General features: G+C 42.7%; 5 protein-coding genes across 5 annotated transcripts in view; 3 read left to right on the top strand and 2 right to left on the bottom strand.

Annotated features, from left to right (window-relative positions):
- The window catches only part of LOC112623623, a 163,209-nt gene extending 151,053 nt beyond the window's left edge, over positions 1 to 12,156 (top strand). Inside the window, exons 4-5 of the mRNA XM_025384175.1 lie at positions 6,245 to 6,599; positions 11,712 to 12,156. Coding sequence (XP_025239960.1) covers positions 6,245 to 6,599; positions 11,712 to 12,035 — 679 coding nt within the window. The 3' untranslated portion in view covers positions 12,036 to 12,156. The remainder of the gene's footprint in view (positions 1 to 6,244; positions 6,600 to 11,711) is intronic.
- Positions 4,730 to 5,230, top strand: LOC112623635 (histone H2A type 1-B/E). Its single transcript, XM_025384193.1, has one exon. It carries the CDS (start codon positions 4,771 to 4,773, stop codon positions 5,161 to 5,163), a length of 393 nt encoding a protein of 130 aa, XP_025239978.1. The 5' UTR covers positions 4,730 to 4,770; the 3' UTR covers positions 5,164 to 5,230.
- A 4,653-nt stretch (positions 12,157 to 16,809) lies between the features above and the next one.
- On the bottom strand, positions 16,810 to 17,195 carry LOC112623644 (histone H4). Its single transcript, XM_025384201.1, has one exon. It carries the CDS (start codon positions 17,173 to 17,175, stop codon positions 16,864 to 16,866), a length of 312 nt encoding a protein of 103 aa, XP_025239986.1. The 5' UTR covers positions 17,176 to 17,195; the 3' UTR covers positions 16,810 to 16,863.
- A 732-nt stretch (positions 17,196 to 17,927) lies between these two features.
- Positions 17,928 to 18,888, bottom strand: LOC112623631 (histone H3.1). The gene has a single exon (XM_025384188.1). It carries the CDS (start codon positions 18,632 to 18,634, stop codon positions 18,224 to 18,226), a length of 411 nt encoding a protein of 136 aa, XP_025239973.1. The 5' UTR covers positions 18,635 to 18,888; the 3' UTR covers positions 17,928 to 18,223.
- Positions 18,889 to 21,137: 2,249 nt separating this feature from the next.
- On the top strand, positions 21,138 to 22,075 carry LOC112623504 (histone H1.1). Its single transcript, XM_025384008.1, has one exon. The coding sequence runs from the start codon at positions 21,372 to 21,374 to the stop codon at positions 22,017 to 22,019; it is 648 nt and encodes a 215-aa protein (XP_025239793.1). The 5' UTR covers positions 21,138 to 21,371; the 3' UTR covers positions 22,020 to 22,075.
- Positions 22,076 to 23,384: the final 1,309 nt, after the last annotated feature.

Below are 23,384 nucleotides of genomic sequence, written 5' to 3'. Positions count from 1 at the left end.
AAATGTTTCTTTTACGATTTTTAAGTGTCAGACTCTCAATCTCTCCTGGATCTGGAGAAAGGTACAGAAAGGGGAGGAGGCATGGCTGCATTAATGGAGATTCTCTACAGACATAAAATTTTTCCCATTTAAAACAGTTTTGCACGCCCATTTCTGCCTGCTGGCCAATCAGCAGCCATTTCAAAATATGTCAAAGAAATATATTTTGTGGTAAAATATTTTCATTTCCTTTAGACTGGTGGCTTTATAAGAAAAGGAAGAGACACCTGAGGTGACACACATACTCTTGCTCTCTCAACATGTTATGATGCAGTAAGAAGGCCCTCACCAGATACTAATGCCATAATGCCATGCCCTTAGCTTCCCAGGTTCTAGAACAGTAGGAAATAAATTTCTTTTCTTTAGAAGTTAGCCAGTCTGTGGTATTCTGTTATAGTATTACAAAATGGACTAAGTAACTATATTATGATCATCTTAACGTGACTGATCACTCCTACATCATACACATATACAGGCCACATTTGGAACATTGCTAGAGGTTCCACTGTCCAATAGAAATGTACTACAAATTATATATGTATTTTTAAATTTTTGAATATCTTCAATAGTATATTTTTTAAATTTTATAGTCAAAATGTCATTATAACATGTTTTCAATATGCATACTTATTAGTGAGATGTGTTACATTCTTTCTTCATACTAAGTGATATGGTTTGGATATTTGTCCCTTCTAAATCTCATGTTGAAATGTAATCTGGTTCTTTAAAAGAGTGTGACACTTCCCCCATCTCTCTTGCTCAACTCTCACCATATGATATGCCTACTCCCTCTTCACCTTCCACCATGATTGGACGTTTCCTGAGGCCTTGCCAGTAGCAGATACCTGCACCACACCTCCTGCACAGCCTGCAGAATCATGAGCCAAAAAAAATTACTTTTCTTTATAAATTAGTCAGTCTCAGGGATTCCCTTACAGTAATGTAAGAATGAACTAACACACTAAGTCTATTTCATATTTATAGCATAGCTCAATCTGAAGTACCCTTTTTCAACTTCACAGTAGCTACTTGTAGCTAGTGGGCACTGATTTGGAGAGTGATCAAGGGTGAATTATATTATGCAATTAATAGATTATTGTTTTTTACTGTTTTTGCAAACCACGAGGCATCAGATTGTCTTGCTTTCTCTACTCCTGGTGTTGGAGTTGTTATTGGGAAACAACTTATTTTCCTCTTATATTTATATGGAATAAATAATCCCCAATATTTCCCTCCCCAATATCTGCCTTTTGTATGTTTTTTAAAGGCAAGTGCCTAAAATGTACTGTTTGAGGCACTTACTGAAAGGACTGCCATCAAGTTGTTTTGCTAATAGCACATGCCAGGTGCTTGTTGGTTTGCTTAATTCAAGGTAACTTGGATGAGAAGAGTTTTTCTCATCCATGAACCAGTGGCATATAGATTACTGATAGTGTGACTGGATGTACTCCTGCTTTCTAGTCTGAGTTTCTGAAGCTACCGTTAATCTTGGTTTCAATTTTATCTAGCCCTGTACATATCCAGGGCTCTTTCCAAAATGGCCTATGATTTGTTCAGGAAATTACAATAGCTGTACCTTCTTACCCTTGGTTCCGGACATTTTCTTGGCTTCGAACACATCCAGTATTTTATTGAAGTATTTATCTTTCCTACTTGGCTGGCTTCTTCACTTCCTTTCAGGTCTGAATTCAAATGACATTCTCCTGATGAAACTTTTCCTCCTTATTCCTATTCTTTTTTCTTAACCCCTTTCTTTATTTTTCTGCATAGCACTCATCACTTATCTCTACATTTTCACTATGTATTTACCTTATTGTGCACCTCCTCCTACAAGACAAGTAGCACCCTAAGGAAACAGGTTGTCTGCTTTTTCACTGCTATGTTCCCTGCACCTAGAACTCTCTCTGGCACTTAGCAGGTTTTCAGTAAATATATGCTGAACTAATGCTGGATATACACCTCCCTCATGAACTCTCTAACTCCTTCTAATTTACAGTGATCAATCTTCTTTTCTATGTGCTTTTGTATGATATATTGCTCAAAGTCTTTATTTTGTATGCAGAATGTGCACTGCTATTTAATCTTCAGGTATGTAAGTCCTCCCTTCTCAGAGTATAATCTCTTTAGGGCAGTATCTGAGATAACTTTTTAACATCTTCATCATGAATCTTGCACCTTTTCTAAGAAAATGAGCCAGTGGTTACTGATGTTTACTGCTATTGTTGAGGGAGAAGATCATTATCATTTTGAAAAGGGAGGTTGAATATTGTGAAGGGAAAAATATCACCAGAGTCAGAAGACTTGGGAAAAGGCAAAAAAGAAACTAAAAATCAGCACTTTTCGTTTCCTCACAGTTTCTCTGCATCAAATCCATAGTTCTGTGACAGTATTGGCTTAGGAGCAGATTTTTTTTTTTTTTTTTTTTTTTTTTTTTTTTTTTTGAGAGGTAGTTTCGCTTTTGCTCAGGCTGGAGTGCATTGGCACGATCTCTGCTCGCTGCAACCTCCGTCTCCAGGGTTCAAGCCATTCTCCTGCTTCAGCCTACGGAGTAGCTGGGATTACAGGTTCCCACCACCATGCCCAGCTAATGTTTTGTATTTTTAGTAAAGCCTGGGGTTTCACCATGTTGGCCAGGTTGGTTATGAACTCCTGACCTCAAGTGATCCGCCCGCCTCAGCCTCCCAAAGTGTTGGGATTACAGGTATGAGCCACCATGCCCGTCCAGGAGCAGATTTTCTTACACCTGTGTCTCTTTTTCCTTCTGCCATTCTGTTTCAGTATAAGTAGACCAAAGATACAAGTCGTAGATACCTCAGAAATTCCGGGAATAATTAATCCACCTTCATCTATACCCCACCTGCTCCTATCTCATGGAATATAAAAGGAAAAACACCAAGATGTCTCTAGGCAATCTCTCTTGATTTTAGGTTCCTCAACATGAGAGGGAGACAATGGCTGTAATAATACTGTTCGAGCCAAGGAAAAACTTCACCTTTGCCCTCCCAAGGTTTACTGAAAATTACTGACAAAACACAGATAAATTGGAGAAAAGGCATATACATTTATTTCATCATAATTTTACCGGAAATTTTAGAATGGAAAGATACAGGGGAAATTGCCCATTTTTATGCTTAGGTTCAACAATATAAACAGCTGTATAGGGTACATCGAATGCTAATAGACTGAGTAGGGAGGTCCCGCAAGGCTTGTGTGTCAAGATTCTTCTTGACCTCTCAGTGCAGCATTCTTTCCTTCTGGTTATGGGACAAGACCCTCTTTTAGAATGAGGGGGTCTTATGACCTACGGGCAAACAAGGTCGGTTAGAGTAATATTTTTAAGTTTTATGGCTGGCTCTGGGGAAAAGGAGTTCTGGTTTGTATAGCCTACCTTGAGGAGGAATTCTGGTTTCTATGGCTAGCCTTTGCAGAGAATGGGACTTAGAGACAGGAAGGCAGAAGAAGGTCAGAGAAACACTTTTATGATGATAATCCCATTTTGAGTATTTCTGTGTTATGGAATGTTTGTTCTCTCATTTCCTGAAAGATTCCAGAGACTCCTCATTCAGTGTTATGAAAAAGTTCAGGAAATGCAACTCAAAAGTATGCCACTTTGTTATGCTGATTTCTTTGAACTGAGGGCACTTAGGAGATTCAGGGAGGAGCTTTCTCTGAACTCCTGTTATCAAAAATTTCAAAAATTAAAAAAAAATTCAAAAAGAAATTTAGTTAAGATTCACTTCCCTGGGGAATCTCATCAACCAGAGAAGATTAACTGTATCACAGGAGACTGGCGGTTAACACCATCTAAACAGACTTTGTCACAGCTGTCACCTATTCTTTGAAACACCCATTTATTTTTCTCCCGAATCATATACTCTCCCCTAAGTTGCTTACATCCCCTTCTCTTTCCCTTATGAATCAGAGAGCTTATAAGCTTCTACAGCTGGGATTTGAGGTATTCCCTTTTCTTCCTTCCCCCCCACCCAACCTTTTTTTTCTTTGAAACAGCCTCCTGGCTCTGTCGCCCACGCTGGAGTGTGGTGGCTCTAACTGAACTCACTGCAACCTCCGCCTCTCCGGTTCAAGCGATCCTCCCACCTCAGCTTCTCGGGTAACTGTAACTACAAGCGTGCACTAACTACCAAGCCAGTCTTTTTTTTTCTTTTTTTTTTTCCCCCTTCTTTTTTTGGTATTTTACTGGAGACAGGGTTTCTCCATGTTGTCCACGCTGGTCTCCAACGCCTGGCCCGCCCTCCTCGGCCTCCCAAAGTGCTGGGATTACGGGAATGAGCCACCGCGCCCGGTTTGAAGGACCTCTTAAATATCTATTTAGAAATTGGTCGGAGTCCACTCCTTTCCAAAACCATGAGTCACAATCCCGGTAAAGCACTAGCGGCTAAAAGTCAAAATAACCAGAACAAAACCTCCACTCATGCTTAAAAAAGATATTTTGACAAAATCCTAATTGGGTCAATTATTGTTAGCATTCAAGTCGAAGGCTCCTCAAGCCATACTGGGGTTTGAATCAAACATAAACCTTACACCAGATGGAAGGATTACATGCAAATGAAGGATGCAGATTCTGATTTCCCATTGGGTATTTGAAATTAGCCAATGGGAGAATTCCCCACAGCCTACCTCCAGTCAGTATAAATGCTTCTCTGCCTTCTCTCCTAACATATTCTCGTTACATTTTCCAGTGGGCATTTTTTTATTCTAGCTGAACTAGCTATGTCTGGTCGCGGCAAACAAGGCGGCAAAGCCCGCGCCAAGGCTAAGACTCGTTCTTCTCGTGCAGGTCTGCAGTTCCCTGTGGGCCGGGTGCACCGCCTGCTCCGGAAAGGCAACTACTCCGAGCGCGTCGGGGCTGGCGCGCCGGTGTATCTGGCGGCGGTGCTTGAGTACCTGACCGCCGAGATCCTGGAGCTGGCGGGCAATGCGGCCCGCGACAACAAGAAGACCCGCATCATCCCGCGCCACCTGCAGTTAGCCATCCGCAACGACGAGGAGCTTAATAAGCTCTTGGGGCGTGTGACCATCGCCCAGGGCGGCGTTCTGCCTAATATTCAGGCGGTACTGCTTCCTAAGAAGACTGAGAGTCATCATAAGGCCAAGGGAAAGTGAAGTGTTAATGCTTCATACACTGTCAGCAGACGAAATCAGCCTAACAACAAAGGCTCTTTTCAGAGCCACCTACGACTTCCGTTAAATGAGCTGTTATGCTTTGTATTATGCAGCCCACACAGATGTTTTGAGGCGTTTTTGATGGTTTTCGTGTGGCACTTTTAGTAATTTGTCCTGCAAGAATCTAGATCTATGGAAACCTTTTCAGGAACTCTACATATGTAGGAGAAATGCCATGCAGCACAAAAAACACAGGGGTGATCCTCGCTAAGTTTCACACACAGCAGTTACATTTTGGAGGAAGGAAATTATACCCATGGGTGCACTCCTTAAGTATTTTTAATGGAAGTGTTAAGCAAAACACGCATACCCCACACGGTAAAACAGTTTGAAAATGTCACACCATTTGCTCTAGCAATTGATGGCATACACAATTGAGAGCGTACACATTACCACTGAACATTTCAGCAAATTCCAAGATGAGTTTTTTTCCAGTGTGGGGGATGTTTTGCTTTGTTTTGAGGTGGAGTCTCCCTCTGTCGGCCAAGCTGGAGTGCAGTGGGGTGATAATAGCTCACTGTAACCTCGAACTCGGGCTCAAGCGATCCTCTTGACAGCCTTCCGAGTAGCTGGGATTACAGGCGGGAGCCGCCACACCCGGCTGAGAGCGTTTTGTTAATTTGCCCACACTACTCATGCCACACCCAGAAAAATATCATTTTAAATAAAGAACACATGCAAATTTCCCTAATCGCCTCCAATATTCTTTTTCTTTTTTATATTTTAACTAGAAACAATTGGAGGTTTTCGCGTTGCTTTGTGTGGTTGTAAATTTTAAGACTACGAAGCTTTTCCAGTACAAGACTTGCCACAGTGTAATAGCAGCTAAGGGGTTAAGAAAATGACGTCAGAGTAGCTACCGTAATGAGCAGGAGCCTCTCTTAATCTTCAACCAGGCACAGAGATGGACCAATCCAAGAAGGGCGAGGGGACTTTTGAATTTTCTTGCGGCCAATAGTTGGTGGTCTGACTCTATAAAAGAAGAGTAGCTCTCTCTTTACTTTCACAAACGTCTCTTGAGGCAAGCTTTTCTGCTTATTGTTATGGCTCGTACCAAACAGACTGCTCGCAAGTCTACGGGCGGTAAGGCGCCACGCAAGCAGCTGGCTACCAAAGCTGCTCGCAAGAGCGCGCCGGCCACCGGCGGCGTGAAAAAGCCTCACCGTTACCGTCCGGGCACTGTAGCTCTGCGCGAGATTCGTCGCTACCAGAAGTCGACCGAGCTGCTGATCCGGAAGCTGCCGTTCCAGCGACTAGTGCGAGAAATCGCCCAGGACTTCAAGACCGATCTTCGCTTCCAGAGCTCAGCGGTGATGGCACTGCAAGAGGCTTGCGAGGCCTACTTGGTAGGGCTCTTTGAGGACACAAACCTTTGCGCCATTCATGCCAAGCGGGTGACTATTATGCCCAAGGATATACAGCTTGCTCGCCGCATTCGCGGAGAGAGAGCGTAAACTTAAAGTTACATTTTGATCAGTCCTAAAACCCAAAGGCTCTTTTCAGAGCCACCCAATTATTCCAACGAAAGTAGCTGTGATAACTACGTTTTTGTTAATAAACTTGACAACACCAAACCAAAGATCCCCAGAAAGCATCAGACTATGCTCTTAAGTTCATTAACAGAAATGTGGTTTGACCCGTTGGCAGTGTAGACTATTTCTGAGCTTCTTAGGTGCTATTTGGGGAGGAGAAGCTGTATAAGTCCACCTGTCCATAATTCAGGCCTCTAGCTTGCTATGATTAGCATTTTTTAAAACAACTTTCTAAGGCTAAGAATATAAGGGAAAAACCAGGCAAGTGGTTAACTGGCGCTTACTAGGCTCTTTTGTGAAGCTTTCAAAAGATTGTAAAAGTTATGTCTCGCGACTTCCAATGTCTTACTCAAAATGCTTAGAAGAATTTTATTTTTAATTCATTTGGCTGTCCACATTAACCTGAAAGTTATTCTGGTGCAAAATGTGAGGCAGGGATCTAACTGGCTCTCATTTTATCCATAGCTAGCTACCCACTTTTCATCTGTCAATCTGTCGACCAAGCATAATTTAATTCCTTATATATTATTTTATATGTGTGGCTTTGCTTGTAAATAGTCTAGCTGGTTGCATTGCTTTGTCTCCTCTAGGACTATGCACCATGACATGCCACATTTTTTTTCCCACTACTTCTTGCCTGTAGTTATCTATTAAAGTCTAGAATTTACAAATTTTAACCATTTTCTTTCTGTTGATTTTGCTTTTCGGTTTTCTGGAGGTTGGGGGTTGAATACTGGAAGAAAATTTATAGGGATGGGAATACTGAATGTAAACAAAAGTAATGTTTAAAATTTAATTTGAATATTTTATGATTGTAGTTTTTTTATCATATAACTTTTAGATCACATTTTACAAACTAACTTCATAACAACCACAGATTGTCGAACATTACAACTACTAATTCCAAAGACCTTGCCTCACATTTTTTTACAATAAATATTTTTTACACCTAACATTCTTTCTTGGCCTACATCTAGAATGTAAATTGATGTACCATACTAAAATCACCCGACCAACTGTCAACAACAACAAACCACACACACAAAATATTAAGTTTGAATTGCATTGTTTACTTAAATTCACTTGTGTTCCAGCTTTTAATAAAGCAATGTTTGGTTTACAAAGTAATATTTGCATTTTAAAAATTATGAAAATGAATATGCCTGTGTGTTTTATATTTTGTTTTTCTTGACTCTTATACAAGTGACTCTAACTGGCACAGACATTTGTTATCCATAGACAGAGTATGTTAGAGATGCCAATGGACTTGGTCTATGCCAAGGTGACTACCCCCAAGCTCTGGGCCCAGCTGAAGGTAAAGTATTTTGTTTTTTCCAGTTACAGATGTGCTGGATCTGATGGACAGTGCTTGACTTTTTATATTTTCTTTATCTGTAGGAAAAAGTGTTGGAGGTACGGGGTCTGGCCAATAGCATAAAATAATAAAGTGATATTACTGTGTGAGGATCAGATGGACTGGGGGTGGTAGCTCAGTCCAGCTGTTCGCTCCCTCACTTACATTCTTTGCCCTCTCCTCAACAGAACAAGGATTCTGCTGTAACTCTTCATTTACAGTTGATACTTAAAGAATGGGCCGGGCACGGTAGCTCACGCCTGTAATCCCAGCACTTTGGGAGGTGAGGAGATCGAGACCATCTTGGCTAACACGATGAAACCCCGTCTCTACTAAAAATACAAAAAATTAGCCGGGCGTGGTGGTGGGCGCCTGTAGTACCAGCTACTCGGGAGGCTGCGGCAGGAGAATGGCCTGAACCCAGGAGGCGGAGCTTGTAGTGAGTCGAGATCACGCCATTACACTCCAGCCTGGGCGACAGAGCCAGACTCCGTCTCAAAAAAAAAAAAAAAAAAAGAATGGATGAAATTCTCATTTGTGAAACAAAATTTATTGAGCATTTTATATTCGTGAGTAGTGCAAACATTTTAATATCATTATATTAAGAATCGATTGTTTTTTATTAGAGGAGTAATTAAGGTGAGATTGTAGACAAAAAGGGGGTGTTGTTTGCAGAATATAACATCCAAAAATAGACCACTGTGGGATCAGGATTCTTTTGAGCTAAAGGCACTTCAAAAACAGCAATTCAAGAAGAGAATTCTTCTAACCCTTTCTTTCTGAAAACAGGAGATAAAAATTCCAATGTGAAAAATGCTCTCCTTTTACCAGGAGAAAAGAGAGATTTTTCAGCAGAGTCATAGATGAGATAATTGTGTACAAACACAGCAGAGAGTCATAGCCGAGAGACTTCTATACACAAACAAACCTTGTTAAAATAATCCTATTTTCCTTTAATCTCCCCATATGGTTTACTTTCTCACAATTGCCTCTCTTTAACTTAATATGAAAGCATTTAGTTTTTGCCATTTCTTTGGGTCTTCACTTATGAGGGTTCTCCTGTCCCATAAAATTTACATTACATACATTTGTATGCTTTCGTTCTGCTAATTTGTTTTATGGCAAATTAAATATCAGGTCCAGTTGGAGACCCTAACAGAGTAGAGGTAAAATTTTGCCTCCCTATAACATATTGTGTGCATTAACTGTTGATTGTTCCCAGTTGTTCAGTTTGTCGGGCCTCGGAGCCCAAGCTAAACCATCATACACCCTGTGGCCTCCACGTATACATCCAGATGTCCTGAAGTAACTGAAGAATCACAAAAGAAGTGAAAATGGCCTGTTCCTGCCTTAACTGATGACATTACCTTGTGAAATTCCTTCTCCTGGCTCATCCTAACTCAAAAGCTCCCCCACTGAGCACCTTGTGACCCCCACCCCTGCCAGCCAGAAAACAACCCCCTTTGACTGTAATTTTCCACTACCTACCCAAATTTTGTAAAACGGCCGCACCCCTATCCCCCTTCACTGACTCTCTTTTCGGACTCAGCCTGCCTGCACCCAGGTGAAATAAACAGCCTTGTTGGTCACACAAACCCTGTTCGGTGGTCTCTTCACAGCGACGCACCTGAAACAGTTAAACAGGGTTTTTCCTGCCCAGTCATCACAAAGTGATGTTATGCTGCAGGCTGAAGTTTATAGCTAATGCTGTTTGTTTCACGGGTCCGTGTGAAGAGATCACCAAATAGGCTTTTGTGAGCAACATGGCTGTTTATTTCACCTGGGTGTAGGCGGGCTGAGTCCGAAAAAGGAGTCAGCAAAGGTGGTGGGATTATCATGAGTTCTTATAGGTTTTGGGATTGGTGGTGGAGGTAAGAGCAATGTTTTAGGGGCAGGGGATGGATCTCACAAAGTACATTCTCAAGGGTTGGGAAAATTGCAAAGAAACTTCTTAAGGAGACTATAAAGTACATAGGTCTGTTAGGGTGGGGCAGAAATAAATCACAATGGTGGAATGTCATCAGTTAAGCTATTTTCACTTCTGTGGATCTTCAGTTGCTTCAGGTCATCTGAATGTATACATGCAGGTCGCTGGGGATATGGTGGCTTAGCCTGGGCTCAGAGGCCTGACACTGTTGAAGCCTAAAATCAGTTTTGGTTTGTTAGATTTGGGTGAAAAGGCTAAGATTCTCAGACAAAGAAGTCAAGTTCGGGGTGCATTTTTCAGACTTAAAAATTTAGCAGTAGCCCTTCCAGTTTTTCCAATAGAAGTGATTTACGAATGTTTTCAGAATTTAAAACAACAGTGAGAAGCGTGTATGGAGATTTGAACTACACTCCAGGCTTGGCTATAGGAAAGCACAAAGGCTGCTATGATTATGCACCTTGGAAAAGAGAACAAAGGAATATTTTCAGACAGTTTTAACATGTCACATACGAAAAGCAAAAAATCTGTCAACACCTTGTACGTTATTACAGGCTATAATTTTAAAAAAACAATCCTTACTAATAGACACATAGTTGCTGCTAGCGATATGGTGTTGGGAGTAAAAACCCAAAAATGAGAGTTCAGGACAATATCCCAACTCTGGGCAGATTTTTAAAGTAGTTATATCTAAAATTAAACCATATTATGTAATATTTATTTCTTTTCCACAGTCTCTGTTCTCATGCCTCGTTCACATTAGCTAATTAAAAGTTCCCTGACTATCATCATAACCCGATTTACAGAAGAAGGCATGGTTGCAATGTAACATAGCTAACAATCACCCTCTTCTGAATGAGACAGTACAGTGTGAAGGACAGCAAAACTCCACCCCCATCCTCTTAGGGCTCTGGCTGGACCAGCAAATTAAATTAATATAAAACAGATTAACAGGAGAAAGGTATATGCATTTATTTAATACAGGTTTTATGTGACACAGGTGCTCTCATAAGGAAATGAAGGCCCAAAAAAGCAGTTAGTTACTTATATAATGAATTGGACAAATAGTAAAAGTGTAAAAATGCGCTAAAGCAAAGGCTAGAATATGTAATTGGGTAGAAAAGCAACCAGCAAGTGCTAGTGCAAGGTTTGTACAGCATTCTCTTGGCCTTAGCCTCCCATCCTTGAGAAGAATGTTGCTTTTTTTAAAGTACAGTGAGAACATCGTTCATATGAGAATCTCAGCTACTGCTTCTAAGAAACAGGTCAGATTTCAAGAAAACAGGAGGCCAGAGTGATCTTTTCACACCTGCTCTTTTAAGTACCTTTAAATAGTCAATATGTCTTCAAGCACTTGAAAGACTTAAAAAGTCTACCACTCTGGCATATTAATGAAAGTTCTTAATATAAGCCCTTATTAAAATTCTCAGTCGAGGGTATAGCTTCAGATTCAAATAGTAGTGTCGTAAACGGGAGTGAAAAACTAAAGGCATTAAAAAGTGAAACTATTGTGTTGTCTCTCACAGTCCTTAGGTCACTGCCCCACGAGGGGCGGAGCAAAGGGTGAGGCAGCAACGCCTCCTTATCCTCGCTCCCGCTTTCAGTTCTCAATAAGGTCCGATGTTCGTGTATAAATGCTCGTAGCTTGCTTTGTTTTTGTACTCTTCTTTCTGTTCAGAGTTGGTTGACAATGTCTGGTCGTGGCAAAGGCGGTAAAGGTTTGGGTAAGGGAGGCGCCAAGCGCCACCGGAAAGTGCTGCGGGATAACATCCAAGGCATCACTAAGCCGGCTATTCGGCGCCTTGCTAGGCGTGGTGGGGTTAAACGGATCTCCGGTTTGATTTACGAGGAGACCCGAGGTGTTCTCAAGGTTTTTCTGGAGAACGTGATCCGGGACGCCGTGACCTATACGGAGCACGCCAAGCGCAAGACTGTCACTGCCATGGATGTGGTTTACGCGCTCAAGCGCCAAGGACGCACTCTATACGGTTTCGGCGGTTAATATTTTAGTCAGTTTTCTGTCCAATGGCCCTTTTCAGGGCCTCCCACTCCCTCTCAGAAAGAGCTGTGATCGTATTCTTTGGGAAAATCTCAGCTTTACTCAATCACTTCGCCTAGTATGAACAACTTATACAGGCCGGTTGGGAGAGACCAGGTTCTTAGGTCTGAGCGGCTGCTAAAACAGAAGTCAGCTGAGCAAACGCGGTCTCTGGGATAAGCGAGCTATGAAGTTTAATGCTATGGTTTTGACACTAAAGGAACTTAACAGTGCAGCGCGAGTCTGATAATGAGTCGTTCAGCTTTTTAGTTTTAAAAACATAGCATTATTTGTATGGGAGTCTAAGATGCCAGCCGGCTGCAAGTGATTAAGTGGATTAAAATATATGTCAGGTGTTTCCCAGGCGTATCTGACTTAAGCAACGTCAGCAAGATCTGTACATTTAGCCTCCCTAGTAACACCTGCCCTCAACCGCCCCCCTGCCCGTAGCGCCAGTAAGCCTTTACTTCCATTTTTAGTTGAGCTTGGCGTCGTGCTGAGTGATGTCACCTACCCTTTCCCCCGAGTAAGACTGGCAGTTAAAGCTGCTTTGCTATTTTCAGTCCTCAGGCTGGAGGCTGTCCTAGGCAGGCTGCCTACGCAGTTTGTAAATTCCCACTTAGTAGACTAAGGGAGTCTGTTTTATAAATAAGGACTCACATTTTCTCTGACTCCGAGGTCCGTGGCAGTAGCTATAAAATGGAAGCCGCTTCTGATACAGGATTCTTCGATGACTCTTGCATATTCACAGTACCTGTCAACCCAACGGTCTTCTATTCCTGCCTTAAATTGGAAATTCCAAAACTGATTTTTTTAATTGTGCAAGTTTCAAACTGTACGACCTAGGAAGTGTTTCAAAGTTAGGTGACCAGATTTAGAAGTCAGCCAAATATTCAGCATCTTTGATTTAATAACAAATACATAGAGGGCTACTTCAGCAAAAAAACAACTTTGTTGTCTGGTTACTTTGCTAACAAGCCTCTCCCCACAGGAGGACATAGTGAATAGATAGTTGAGTAAGTGAGTTCAGGTGAGAGGTCTGAGCTGGAGATAAAAATGTGGGAGACATCAGCAGATAAATGCTGAGACCGGATGAGACGGCTAAAAACTGAAACATAATGTAGTACAGCATTGTTTGCAGTAGTAAATGAGTGGGAACTGTAAAGTTTTCATCAGAAGGGACTAGAGTGTGATCTGTATATCCATAAAATAGAGTATCTCTACATAGCCCTACTAAAGAATGAGAAAACTGTACTCCACTACACACTCTGGTGTATTCTGGCTCAGTTCTTGGACTCCTTTTCTCGGCTAACTCAACTCGCCTCACCACTTACAAGCTCTGTGTTCTGTGAAATAGTTTATGTTCAACAGAACACCAAGGCCTAGCTGTAACTGTCACGTTAAGTTCTAGCAATGCCAAAGCCTGTGATAGTGGCAGCTTCCGGCTGTTTCTCAATCCCAGGTTGCCTAACCACCTCTCCAAATTCTATCAGTTTGCTTCCACCCGCTTCAAGCTTCAGAAGGAAACATAGAGCTTAAGAAAAATAGGCCCGGCACGGTGGCTCACGCCTGTAATTCCAGTACTTTGGAAAGCTGAAGCAGGTGGATCACCTGAAATCACAGGTTCGAGACCAACCTGGCCAACAGTGTGAAACCCCGTCTCTACTTTAAAAAAAATTAGCTCGGCATGGTTGCGGGTGACTGTAATCCCAGCTATTCGGGAGGGCGAGACAGGAGAATAGCTTGAACCCTGGAGGCAGAGGTTGCAGTGAGCTGAGATCGTGCTATTACACTTAGGACTGGGAGACAAGAGTGAAACTGTGTCTCTAAATAAATGTTTGCAATTATAAACCATCTCCCTGACCTTAAATCTCTAGACTTATATACAACTGCATATTTGATGTATCTATTTGAATATCTAATGGGCATCTCAAACTTGTCCAAAATAAATATGTTTATACATAAACACCAAGTCTGTTCTTCCTCTGATATTTGTCACGTCAATCAGTAGAACTCCATTCTTCAAGCAGCTTGGGCCAGGAATTGTGCAATCTTGTTTGTCCTGAGCTGCTTAAAACTTTCATCCAATGCAGTCAGCTCTGTCGAAAATCAATCAGAATACCTTTCATTGTTTCCTCTGCTGCTTCTCTAGGAGCAAGCTGCCATGGCGGTTTGTCTGAACCACCACAGTGAGCCCTGACTGGTCTTTGTTTTCACTTTTAATCCACCTATCATACAATTTTTTCTCTATCCAGCAGCAACAGTGATCCTTTTTAAAGGTATTATGTCCACTGTCTGCTGAAAACATTCCAGTGGCTTTCCATCACCTTCATAATAAAATCCAGCATCCTTATCATAGCCTACAAGTAAGATGACCAATCATTACAGTTTGCCTGACTCTCAGGGGTTTCTCAGGTTGTAGGACTTTCAGTGATGAAACTTAGAAAGTCCCAAGCAAACTAGGATGAGTTTCTCAACCTACTTAGGAGTCCCTACTAGATCTGTACTCTGGCTACCCTCTGACCTCATTCTCTTCCCAATTCTTTCTTTTCACTGACCTCCTAGCTGTTTCTGGAATGGACCAAGCATTTCCAGCAACAGCACCTTTATATTTATTTTTTCTCCCTAGAAGGGTCTTATCCTGGATATCTGAATAGCTCTAGATCTCATCTCATTCAAGCCTCTCCTCAAATACCAACCTTAAGAAAGAGACCTCCCATAATCATCCTTTGTAAAATAATGTGCTTTTCTGCTCATTTAGCATATGGTATATAACTATCCTCAATAGCATATATATATATATATATATATAAAATTTCCCCACCTGTAACTATATATGTAACAATATATTTAACAAACAGAACAGGGCTGACATTTAACAGGTAGTTTATAGAGGTTTGTTGAATGAATGAATGCTTGAATCTTCTATGTAAGTCTCCAGGCTCCCCACTAAGCCCACTAGAATGCTAACACAATCAATTCCCCATCTCTCATTCCTTGACCTGCCACTGCCTGAAGCAATCAATGTGCAGTTTCTCTTTAGAAAATCTGGGGGGTTAGTCTAGGGGCTGCAAATTAAGCAATATTATCTTCGTTCTGAACAAGGACTGCATGAGTGTTAGGATTGAAGAAGGACCAAGGTGGTGGTGAGTATGCCTAAGATGAGTATGACCTATCAGCAATGCTATGAGCTAAAAAGGCCAGGCAAAACATAACAGGAGCTAGTCATGGCTATTGTTACAGCAGCTATAGCTCCCATATCGGTAATCTATATCCACACACCCCTCTACATTGACTCTGGAATTCAGGAAAGGGAATTAAAATTTGCTAACTTATGTACCCCAATGTCTACAACAATATCTGGCATACAAGATCAATAAATATCTTTAAAATACCAGCTAAGAAAGGCATAAAATGACCCACACTCCATACTAGGCTCATTTTTGCTCCTCTGATTCCAGGATGCAGCTATGAATTCTCTCCATTGTCAGTTTTAAATTAAACCAAGCTGGGTACTCAAGAAATGCTGGATGAAAACTGTCAGGTGGAAAACAGGACCTCAAAATACAGAGGAATCCATCACTGAAGCTAACGTAGTGAGGCCGAAATCAGTCCTATAACAATGAGCACAATGAGAGGCATTTGTGAATATTTACTCAGATGAGAGTAAGATATTTCCCTATTAGCTAATCTCAAGTTCACATCTGTTTTCCAGCTGAGTTCTGAAGCTAGATGTACTACTGAACACATAACTGCATCAGGAACATCGTTTAAAACTGTGGCTACAATGACTTAACTGGACAAACCCCAGGCTTCCAGGTTTAGCACAGGTGGCCCTTCACAGACCAACATTGCCTATGCTACCAACCTCATGTCCTGCCACCCTGCCTGCATCATTTCTGTCTCTGCATATATAAAAATATGTATGTATATAAAGAAATCAGCTTTATTGATATTTAATATACCATAAAATTTGCCCACTTTAGGTACAATTCAATGAATTTTACCATGTTTACTTAGTTGTACAACCATCATCACAATTTAATTTCAGAATATTTCTATCACCCAAATTCCAATTTCTACGTAAAGGGGGGGAAAAAGGCTAACTGCTGAAGGCCCGGTAACACTGAAAAAGGTGACTTTTCTCTCTAAAACAGATTTTAATCGCCCCTGAATTTAGTGTCCTGGGTATTCCAGGAGTCTAAATGGGGTTTCAATTTTCAGGATCTTTTAAATCGAGGCAAATTGTATTGGTGGCAATAAATTGAGTATTGCTCTCAGTACATGATTGAGGGATACTTAAAAGTCTCTGTGATTTCATTTCCTAATCGCTAAAAAATAAAAATTAGTAAATATATATATATATATTTTACTAAAACAGGGTTTTGTCCTTTCTCAATAAGCTTTTTAGCTTCCCCTCCGACTCTCTGGCTCGCCTCAGGAAATATTAGCTTATCAGTTCTGATTGGTTGACAGCTACGAATGGCGCTCACTGATTGGGCAGCGCTTCTCTTTTGTCCCTTGGAAACTAACACAAATTTTTAACTCAATGTTTTTCCCACTCACTCTTCAGAGTTGGAATATCTTTGCTCCCCTACCCATATCTAGTGAGTGAAGGGCAAACTTGCAGTTCCAGTAATCTTTCCTTTCTAGTATGTCAGCTCATTATCATTCACATTAACTATACATTGAGCTTCTTGGCTTAATGGATACAGCTCTTCTTTTGTTTAGTTGGGCGGCCCTGAAAAGGGCCTTTGGTTCAGAAACGCAAGCTGGGGAGAAAGCAGCAACCTTAGCCGCCAAAGCCATAAAGGGTGCGTCCCTGGCGCTTGAGCGCGTAGACCACGTCCATAGCAGTGACCGTCTTGCGCTTGGCGTGTTCCGTATAGGTGACAGCGTCACGGATCACGTTCTCCAAAAACACCTTGAGCACCCCGCGAGTCTCCTCGTAGATCAGACCAGAGATCCTCTTGACACCTCCACGCCGGGCCAGACGCCGGATGGCCGGCTTGGTGATGCCCTGGATGTTGTCGCGCAACACCTTGCGGTGGCGCTTGGCACCCCCCTTACCCAAACCCTTCCCGCCCTTACCACGTCCAGACATGACTTTGTAAGAAGTGAACCAAGAGCAAGTGAGAGAGAACAGGGGAACCGATCTTTATATATCTACGTTACCCCTCCCCCATCCCCAGCGGACACAGAATGAAAAGCGCGCAGGCGGGAAATGTGACGCCTACAGTCCCCTCCCTCAACCCCTCCTCCAAGCCCCAGGAAGTGGCGGGAGCAGCGGTTGGGGGAGGGTGGGGAGACGGGGGTGGGACCAAGCTGGCTTGACCAGTGACTTTTATTTTCTTAACAGAACTACAGGCTTTGAGGAACTGGGTTAAGAATTAACCAGAGAGAGAGAATAGGGGAACCGATCTTTACGTTTAGGGGTAACCGAACGTTACCCCTTCCCCCACCCCCAGCGGACACAGAATGAAAAGCGCGCAGGCGGGAAATATGACGCCTACAGTCCCCTCCCTTACTCCTCCTCCAAGCCCCAGGAAGTGGCGGGAGCGGCGGTTGGGGGAGGGTGGGGAGACGGGGGTGGGACCAAGCTGGCTTGACCAATGGCTTTTATTAACAGAGCTACAGGCTTTGAGGAACTGGGTTAAGAAATACAAACCCATTCAGACTCCAGAACTATTTTAAGTCGAATGTTTTTCTTTTGAGACTGAGTCTCGCTGTCGCCCAGGCTGGAGTACATTACCGCGATCTCGACTCCCTGAAACCTGTGCCTCCCAGGTTCAAGCGTTTCTCCTGCCTCAGCCTCCCGAGTGTAGTTGGGATTACAGGCGCTCGCCATCACGCCCATCGTGTTATTGTATTTTTCGTAGACTGGGTTCGGCCATATTGGCCAGGCTGATCCCAAACTCCTGACCTCTGGTGATCCGCCCGCCTCAGCCTCCCAAAGTGCTTGAATCACAGGCGCGTCACAGTGACCAGCCAAAATCGAATGGTTTTGAAGCCTTCAGTGGCAAACATCAAAACGAAAAGTGCTCCCAATGCATTCCCTTTCGTCTTAGATTGGCTTCTTACAGCTACCTTACTTGAAAAGGTGGTGGCTCTGAAAAGAGCCTTTGATTGGACCGTCAGAGCTGCCGGAGTAATCATGCCCGCTCTCCGCGGATGCGGCGAGCGAGCTGGATGTCCTTGGGCATGATAGTGACGCGCTTGGCGTGGATGGCGCACAGGTTAGTGTCCTCAAACAGCCCAACTAAGTAGGCCTCACACGCCTCCTGCAGAGCCATCACAGCAGAGCTCTGGAAGCGCAGGTCTGTTTTAAAGTCCTGCGCAATCTCGCGCACTAGGCGCTGGAAAGGTAGTTTACGAATCAGCAGTTCGGTGGACTTCTGATAACGGCGGATCTCGCGCAGAGCCACAGTACCGGGCCGGTAGCGGTGGGGTTTTTTCACACCGCCGGTGGCCGGAGCACTCTTGCGGGCTGCCTTAGTGGCCAACTGTTTGCGCGGCGCCTTGCCACCAGTAGACTTCCGAGCAGTTTGCTTAGTACGAGCCATGGTAGGAAAACGGCACAACGTAACACCCAACACTAGCGCAAATACATCCGCGAGCTTCTCTGCTATTTATAGTCAGTAAAGTGCAGTGATTGGATGATAGAAGACGCTAAATATGACGTTACAAGCTCTGATTGGTCTATCTTTAAGCCTCAACAATCGTGCAGTTTCACTGGCTGCTATATTCTATTCCAACTCTACAGATTATTATTTTTAAAGTGGTATTATTATTACTATTATTATTATTTTATTTCACTTTTGCTTTGTTCCCCAAGCTGGCTTTAACTTGGGCTCAAAAGATCTTCCCGCCTCAGCGTCCGGAGTAGCTGGGATTACAGGGGAGCGCCACCGCGCCGGCTTGCACTTTAGTTTTTTAATCTGTTGTCCTCTTATACATCTGGTTTTCATAACCTGAAGGCTGTGTTTATTTTCCATAAAACAAGGCATTGATTCCAAAGGTATTATAATTCTCCAATTCTGTATAGCCTTCAGCTCTTTAGGAGAAAAAAAAAGAGGGAATTCTCCTCTCCGGAAATGTACCCTTTACGGGAATTTCTGAAACCTTTCACAAGAATTGCATTCCTTTGTAATGCTTTAATTGACTTAGTAGCGCTATTGAAATCTACAAAGCATCTCAAACATAGTAGGATTACACTATTCCTCATAGAAACATTTTCTATAAGACGTCTTTCTCTTGATTATGCTCTTTGAATCCTAAATTTGCAGTGTTCTGCAGCTTTTGTTTTCTAAGCCTAAGTGTACTCTGCCAGTCAATAAATGGCGTTTCTCCAGCACTGCCGCCAGGTACCACCAGCTGGGAATTGTTGCTCTTGCGGAGCAGGAGGTGGACTTGGCCCAAGAGAAACTGGATGGTAGTCCGCAAGGAACATAATTTAGCACTGCCAAGCGCTAATGTAATCATTTTAAAAGTCTCAAAACACTAAAAAGTGGATTGTGACCTTTTTAAATTCACAGGAGACAGGCCACTTTCTATCTTTTGATTGGTTTACGCTATTTTCTTGAACAGCCATTTAGAAAGCAGATCTATCATCCTTTATTTGCATGGAGCGTTCCCATTTTATTTGAAGCCAGTTTAACCCAATGGAAACAAGGGAGGCAGAACCCATTATTTAAAGTGGAAGCTCCTGAATCAGATAATTCGGAGTATTTCCTTTTTAAAAGTTGCGTTTTTTTCAGATACCTCGCTTATCACATTAAGAAAGGTTTATATCTTTCATAAAGGGTTTACTTACAAAAACCTTCCAATTTTGTATACCTGTGTTTCATAACTGACTAGCCGTCAAACCAAGATGTATAGTTTCCAAATGTTATTTTCCAAATTTTAAGAAATTACGTGAAATATTTGAATGCGTGACTTCTCAATAAAATAGACGTAGGAAACACTGGTAAAGAAGATGGGTACAATAGTTATCTGGGACTACTACATTATTTGGTTGACACATTGTTTGAAGAAAAAGGGAAAAAGCTCAGGTTACTTAGCACAGTTCGGACTTATTTAAAAACTACAACAGCACGAACGGAAATAGACCGCATTCCCTCACTCTCCGCTGTGTTAGGGGGTTATCCAGAATAGGATTGTAGAAGTGGATGTCGATTTAATAGTTTTTTTGTTCTCCCGTTAGCTGAGTCTCTGATTGGCAATGTGAGATCGTTTTAGCTTATTGATAATTTGAAATGCTCTTAACAGCCACAAACAAGCTAAAGAGAGGTTACCATAAAATCTTATCCCCAGGGTGTGCTTACACTTACCGTTTGTTTTCACACTAAGGAGACTTAACTCCCCAGCAGAATGCCTGTCGGGGAACCAGTTTCTTGGACCCAGCATTTAACGCCTTTCGCAGGTTTGTGAGGCCCATAAATCTTTGTTGAATAAAACAATGAGTTGACCATGTCATGGTGCGCTCATTGCATGTGCTGACATGGAACACAGGTTGTAAACCTTAACACCCATTTGGGGCATGTTGTATGGATGAAAAGGGCATTGGAAATTCCTGAAGTGCATCCCACATTGGACTGTGGAAGTAAGTTACAAGTGCAGAAACGTTTCCACACTTGCAGTTTGAGTATTAATTGCAGCGTTAGTGAATTCTGGTGTTGTCTACGATTCATTCTTCTTTGACGTGAAAGGTATTCGCGAGACACATCGCTCTAAAACATTGCCAGAAAATGTAATCGAGTTGATGACTACTAGCCCTAACAAGGCCTAAAACCCGCACTTTCCTCTTCCTCCCCAACTATTCAAACACTGTATTTTACATTTCTTGCAAATTAAAAACTAACATCTCTGGCAACGGACCTCTAAAAATTTCTAATAAAACTCCTTGGATGCTTGTGGGGCTGCATTTGCAAACCGCTCCCCATCAACCTACTCCCTAAAAAAGAGCTGCTTTTTGAGAGACAAGCGGCACCCTCTGATGTTACTGGGCGGCAGTCGGCCTACAATTTCCTTCACAATGAGGCAATCGGAGCGGCTTTTTCGGTGTGTTTGCTTGCGTTGAGGGGAGCGGGACCATAGGCCTTAGAGGCCCCCAGGTGCTCTCTGAGACTGGGGGAAACTCTCTGCAGAGCGCAGGGGGCGCTAGGGTGCGAGGGGCGGGCACTGACGGGCACCAATCACTGCGCAGTCCCACCCTATAAATAGGCTGAGTCGGGGCCTTTTTTTCCGCATCCTGCTTGGTCAGGTTTATACCAGTTTACTTGGTGTGCTGTATTAGTCGCCATGTCCGAAACGGCGCCTCCCGCTCCCGCCGCTTCTGCTGCTCCTGAGAAACCTTCAGCTAGCAGGAAGGCAAAGAAACCTGCTAAGGTTGCGGTGGCCGCTAAGAAAAAGCCTGCTGGCCCTTCCGTGTCAGAGCTGATCGTGCAGGCTGCTTCCTTCTCCAAGGAGCGTGGTGGTGTGTCGTTGGCTGCCCTTAAAAAGGCGCTGGCGGCCGCAGGCTACGATGTGGAGAAGAACAACAGCCGCATTAAGCTGGGTATTAAGAGCCTGGTAAGCAAGGGAACGTTGGTGCAGACGAAGGGCACCGGCGCCTCGGGTTCCTTCAAACTCAACAAGAAGGCATCCTCCGTGGAAACCAAGCCTGGCGCTTCAAGGGTGGCTGCAAAAACCAAGGCAACGGGTGCGTCTAAAAAGCCCAGAAAGGCCACGGGGGTTAGCAAAAAGAACGTCAAGACTCCAAAAAATGCTAAAAAGTCTGCGGCAACAAGGAAATCCTCTAAGAGTCCCAAAAAACCCAAAGCTGTAAAACCCAAGAAAGTAGCTAAAAGCCCTGCTAAAACTAAGGCCATAAAACCCAAGGCGGCCAAGGCTAAGGTGACGAAGCCAAAGACTGCCAAACCCAAGAAAGCGGCACCCAAGAAAAAGTAAATTCGGTTGGAAACTTCTACTAACCCAACGGCTCTTTTAAGAGCCACCTACACTCTTCGGGAAAAGAGCTGTAGTACACAGATGAAATTCCCCAAGCAAATGCAATACGCCCTCATTTATATTAGAATCACTTGGAGAGTCAATAGGAACTTTAACATAGGTTGAGGAGTAAATTCTTGCCAGATGAGGCTATCAACGATAGCAAGGTGAATTCAAATGCACCGAGTTAAAGTCGAATTTTAGATCACCTGTTTTTTGCTTTTTTTTTTTTTTTTAAAGTAGCCCGAAGTCCCGCATCTCACGACCCCAAGCTAATTAGTCATAACTGTAACGAACCAAGGTTGAAGCCTAGTCCCAGGCTTGAGGCTTTTTTATTATGCAAGGTTAAAGTGCGGACATTGCGTTCTTGGGTCAATATTGCTAAAGTAGCCTTTTCCGAAATTGGGTGGTCCTAAGAAATGCTTCTGGGATAGTAGGCAAAATTCATGGCTTAATCACGCCCTCTCCGCAGGAGTGGCTAGAGAGGTGTCTGTCCTTGGGAATGACGGTGACCCTTCTGGCGTGACTGGTGCCCACGTTGGCGTCCTCTGAAAGCCCCACCAGGTAGGCCTAGCTCGCTCGCTTTCTGCAGCGCCATCATGACAAAGCTTTGAAACCCAAAATGCTCTTGCTTTGCGCAGCGCTTTACCATGGGTGCACTTACAGGCTGTCGACTTGGTTTAGGCCCTCATCAGGACAAAGGAGCTTAGTTGCAATGGAGTTTTAGAGCTGCAACTCTAAAGCCCTTGCTCGGTTTCTCTGTTTTTAGAAACAGTAGCGACCTGATTGGATAATATTTGAAAATTACTATGCTTAACTGGATCGTGTTTCATCAATCGTGCAGGATTTTCAACCCTGGTGGAGCCCACACATTCAATACTGAAGATCTTTTTCTGAGAACTGCCCCTTTAAGCTTTTGCAATTTTAATTCTGGGGTTCAATTTTAATAACTGAACTTTTTTGTTTACATCTGACAAAAAGAGTATATGATGAGCCAAGTTTATTCACTTAGTGCAGCTCAATTCTAAAAGTTTATTTTTGCGTGTGTGCATATGAGTTAATAATTAGTTGTATTTTTCAAACGGTCGGTCTTTTTTCAATTGTTTTGCTTAGCTCCTTCCATCGTCTAAAGTTAGGGATACAGGCACATCACATCCCTGTTCCCCCTTCCTCAAACTAATATGTAGCTACCTGTTTTTCTTTAAAAAAAAAAAAAAAAAATTCTCACCTATTTCTGTGAGAAATATACATGTTTTTCTTTGAACTAAGTATTTTACATACACCTATCTATATACATGCATAGTTTTTTGTTTTTTTTTTTTTTTT

The sequence above is a fragment of the Theropithecus gelada genome, chromosome 4, assembly GCF_003255815.1.
Source record: "Theropithecus gelada isolate Dixy chromosome 4, Tgel_1.0, whole genome shotgun sequence".
Lineage (NCBI taxonomy): Eukaryota > Metazoa > Chordata > Mammalia > Primates > Cercopithecidae > Theropithecus > Theropithecus gelada.
The sequence above is the reverse complement of the archived record's forward strand: the minus strand, read 5'-3'. Positions and strand labels throughout refer to the sequence as shown.

Coding starts and splice junctions, on each gene's coding strand:
- LOC112623644 (XM_025384201.1), bottom strand. CDS start 17,175: ATGTCTGGACGTGGTAAGGGCGGGAAGGGTTTGGGTAAGGGGGGTGCC.
- LOC112623504 (XM_025384008.1), top strand. CDS start 21,372: ATGTCCGAAACGGCGCCTCCCGCTCCCGCCGCTTCTGCTGCTCCTGAG.
- LOC112623631 (XM_025384188.1), bottom strand. CDS start 18,634: ATGGCTCGTACTAAGCAAACTGCTCGGAAGTCTACTGGTGGCAAGGCG.
- LOC112623635 (XM_025384193.1), top strand. CDS start 4,771: ATGTCTGGTCGCGGCAAACAAGGCGGCAAAGCCCGCGCCAAGGCTAAG.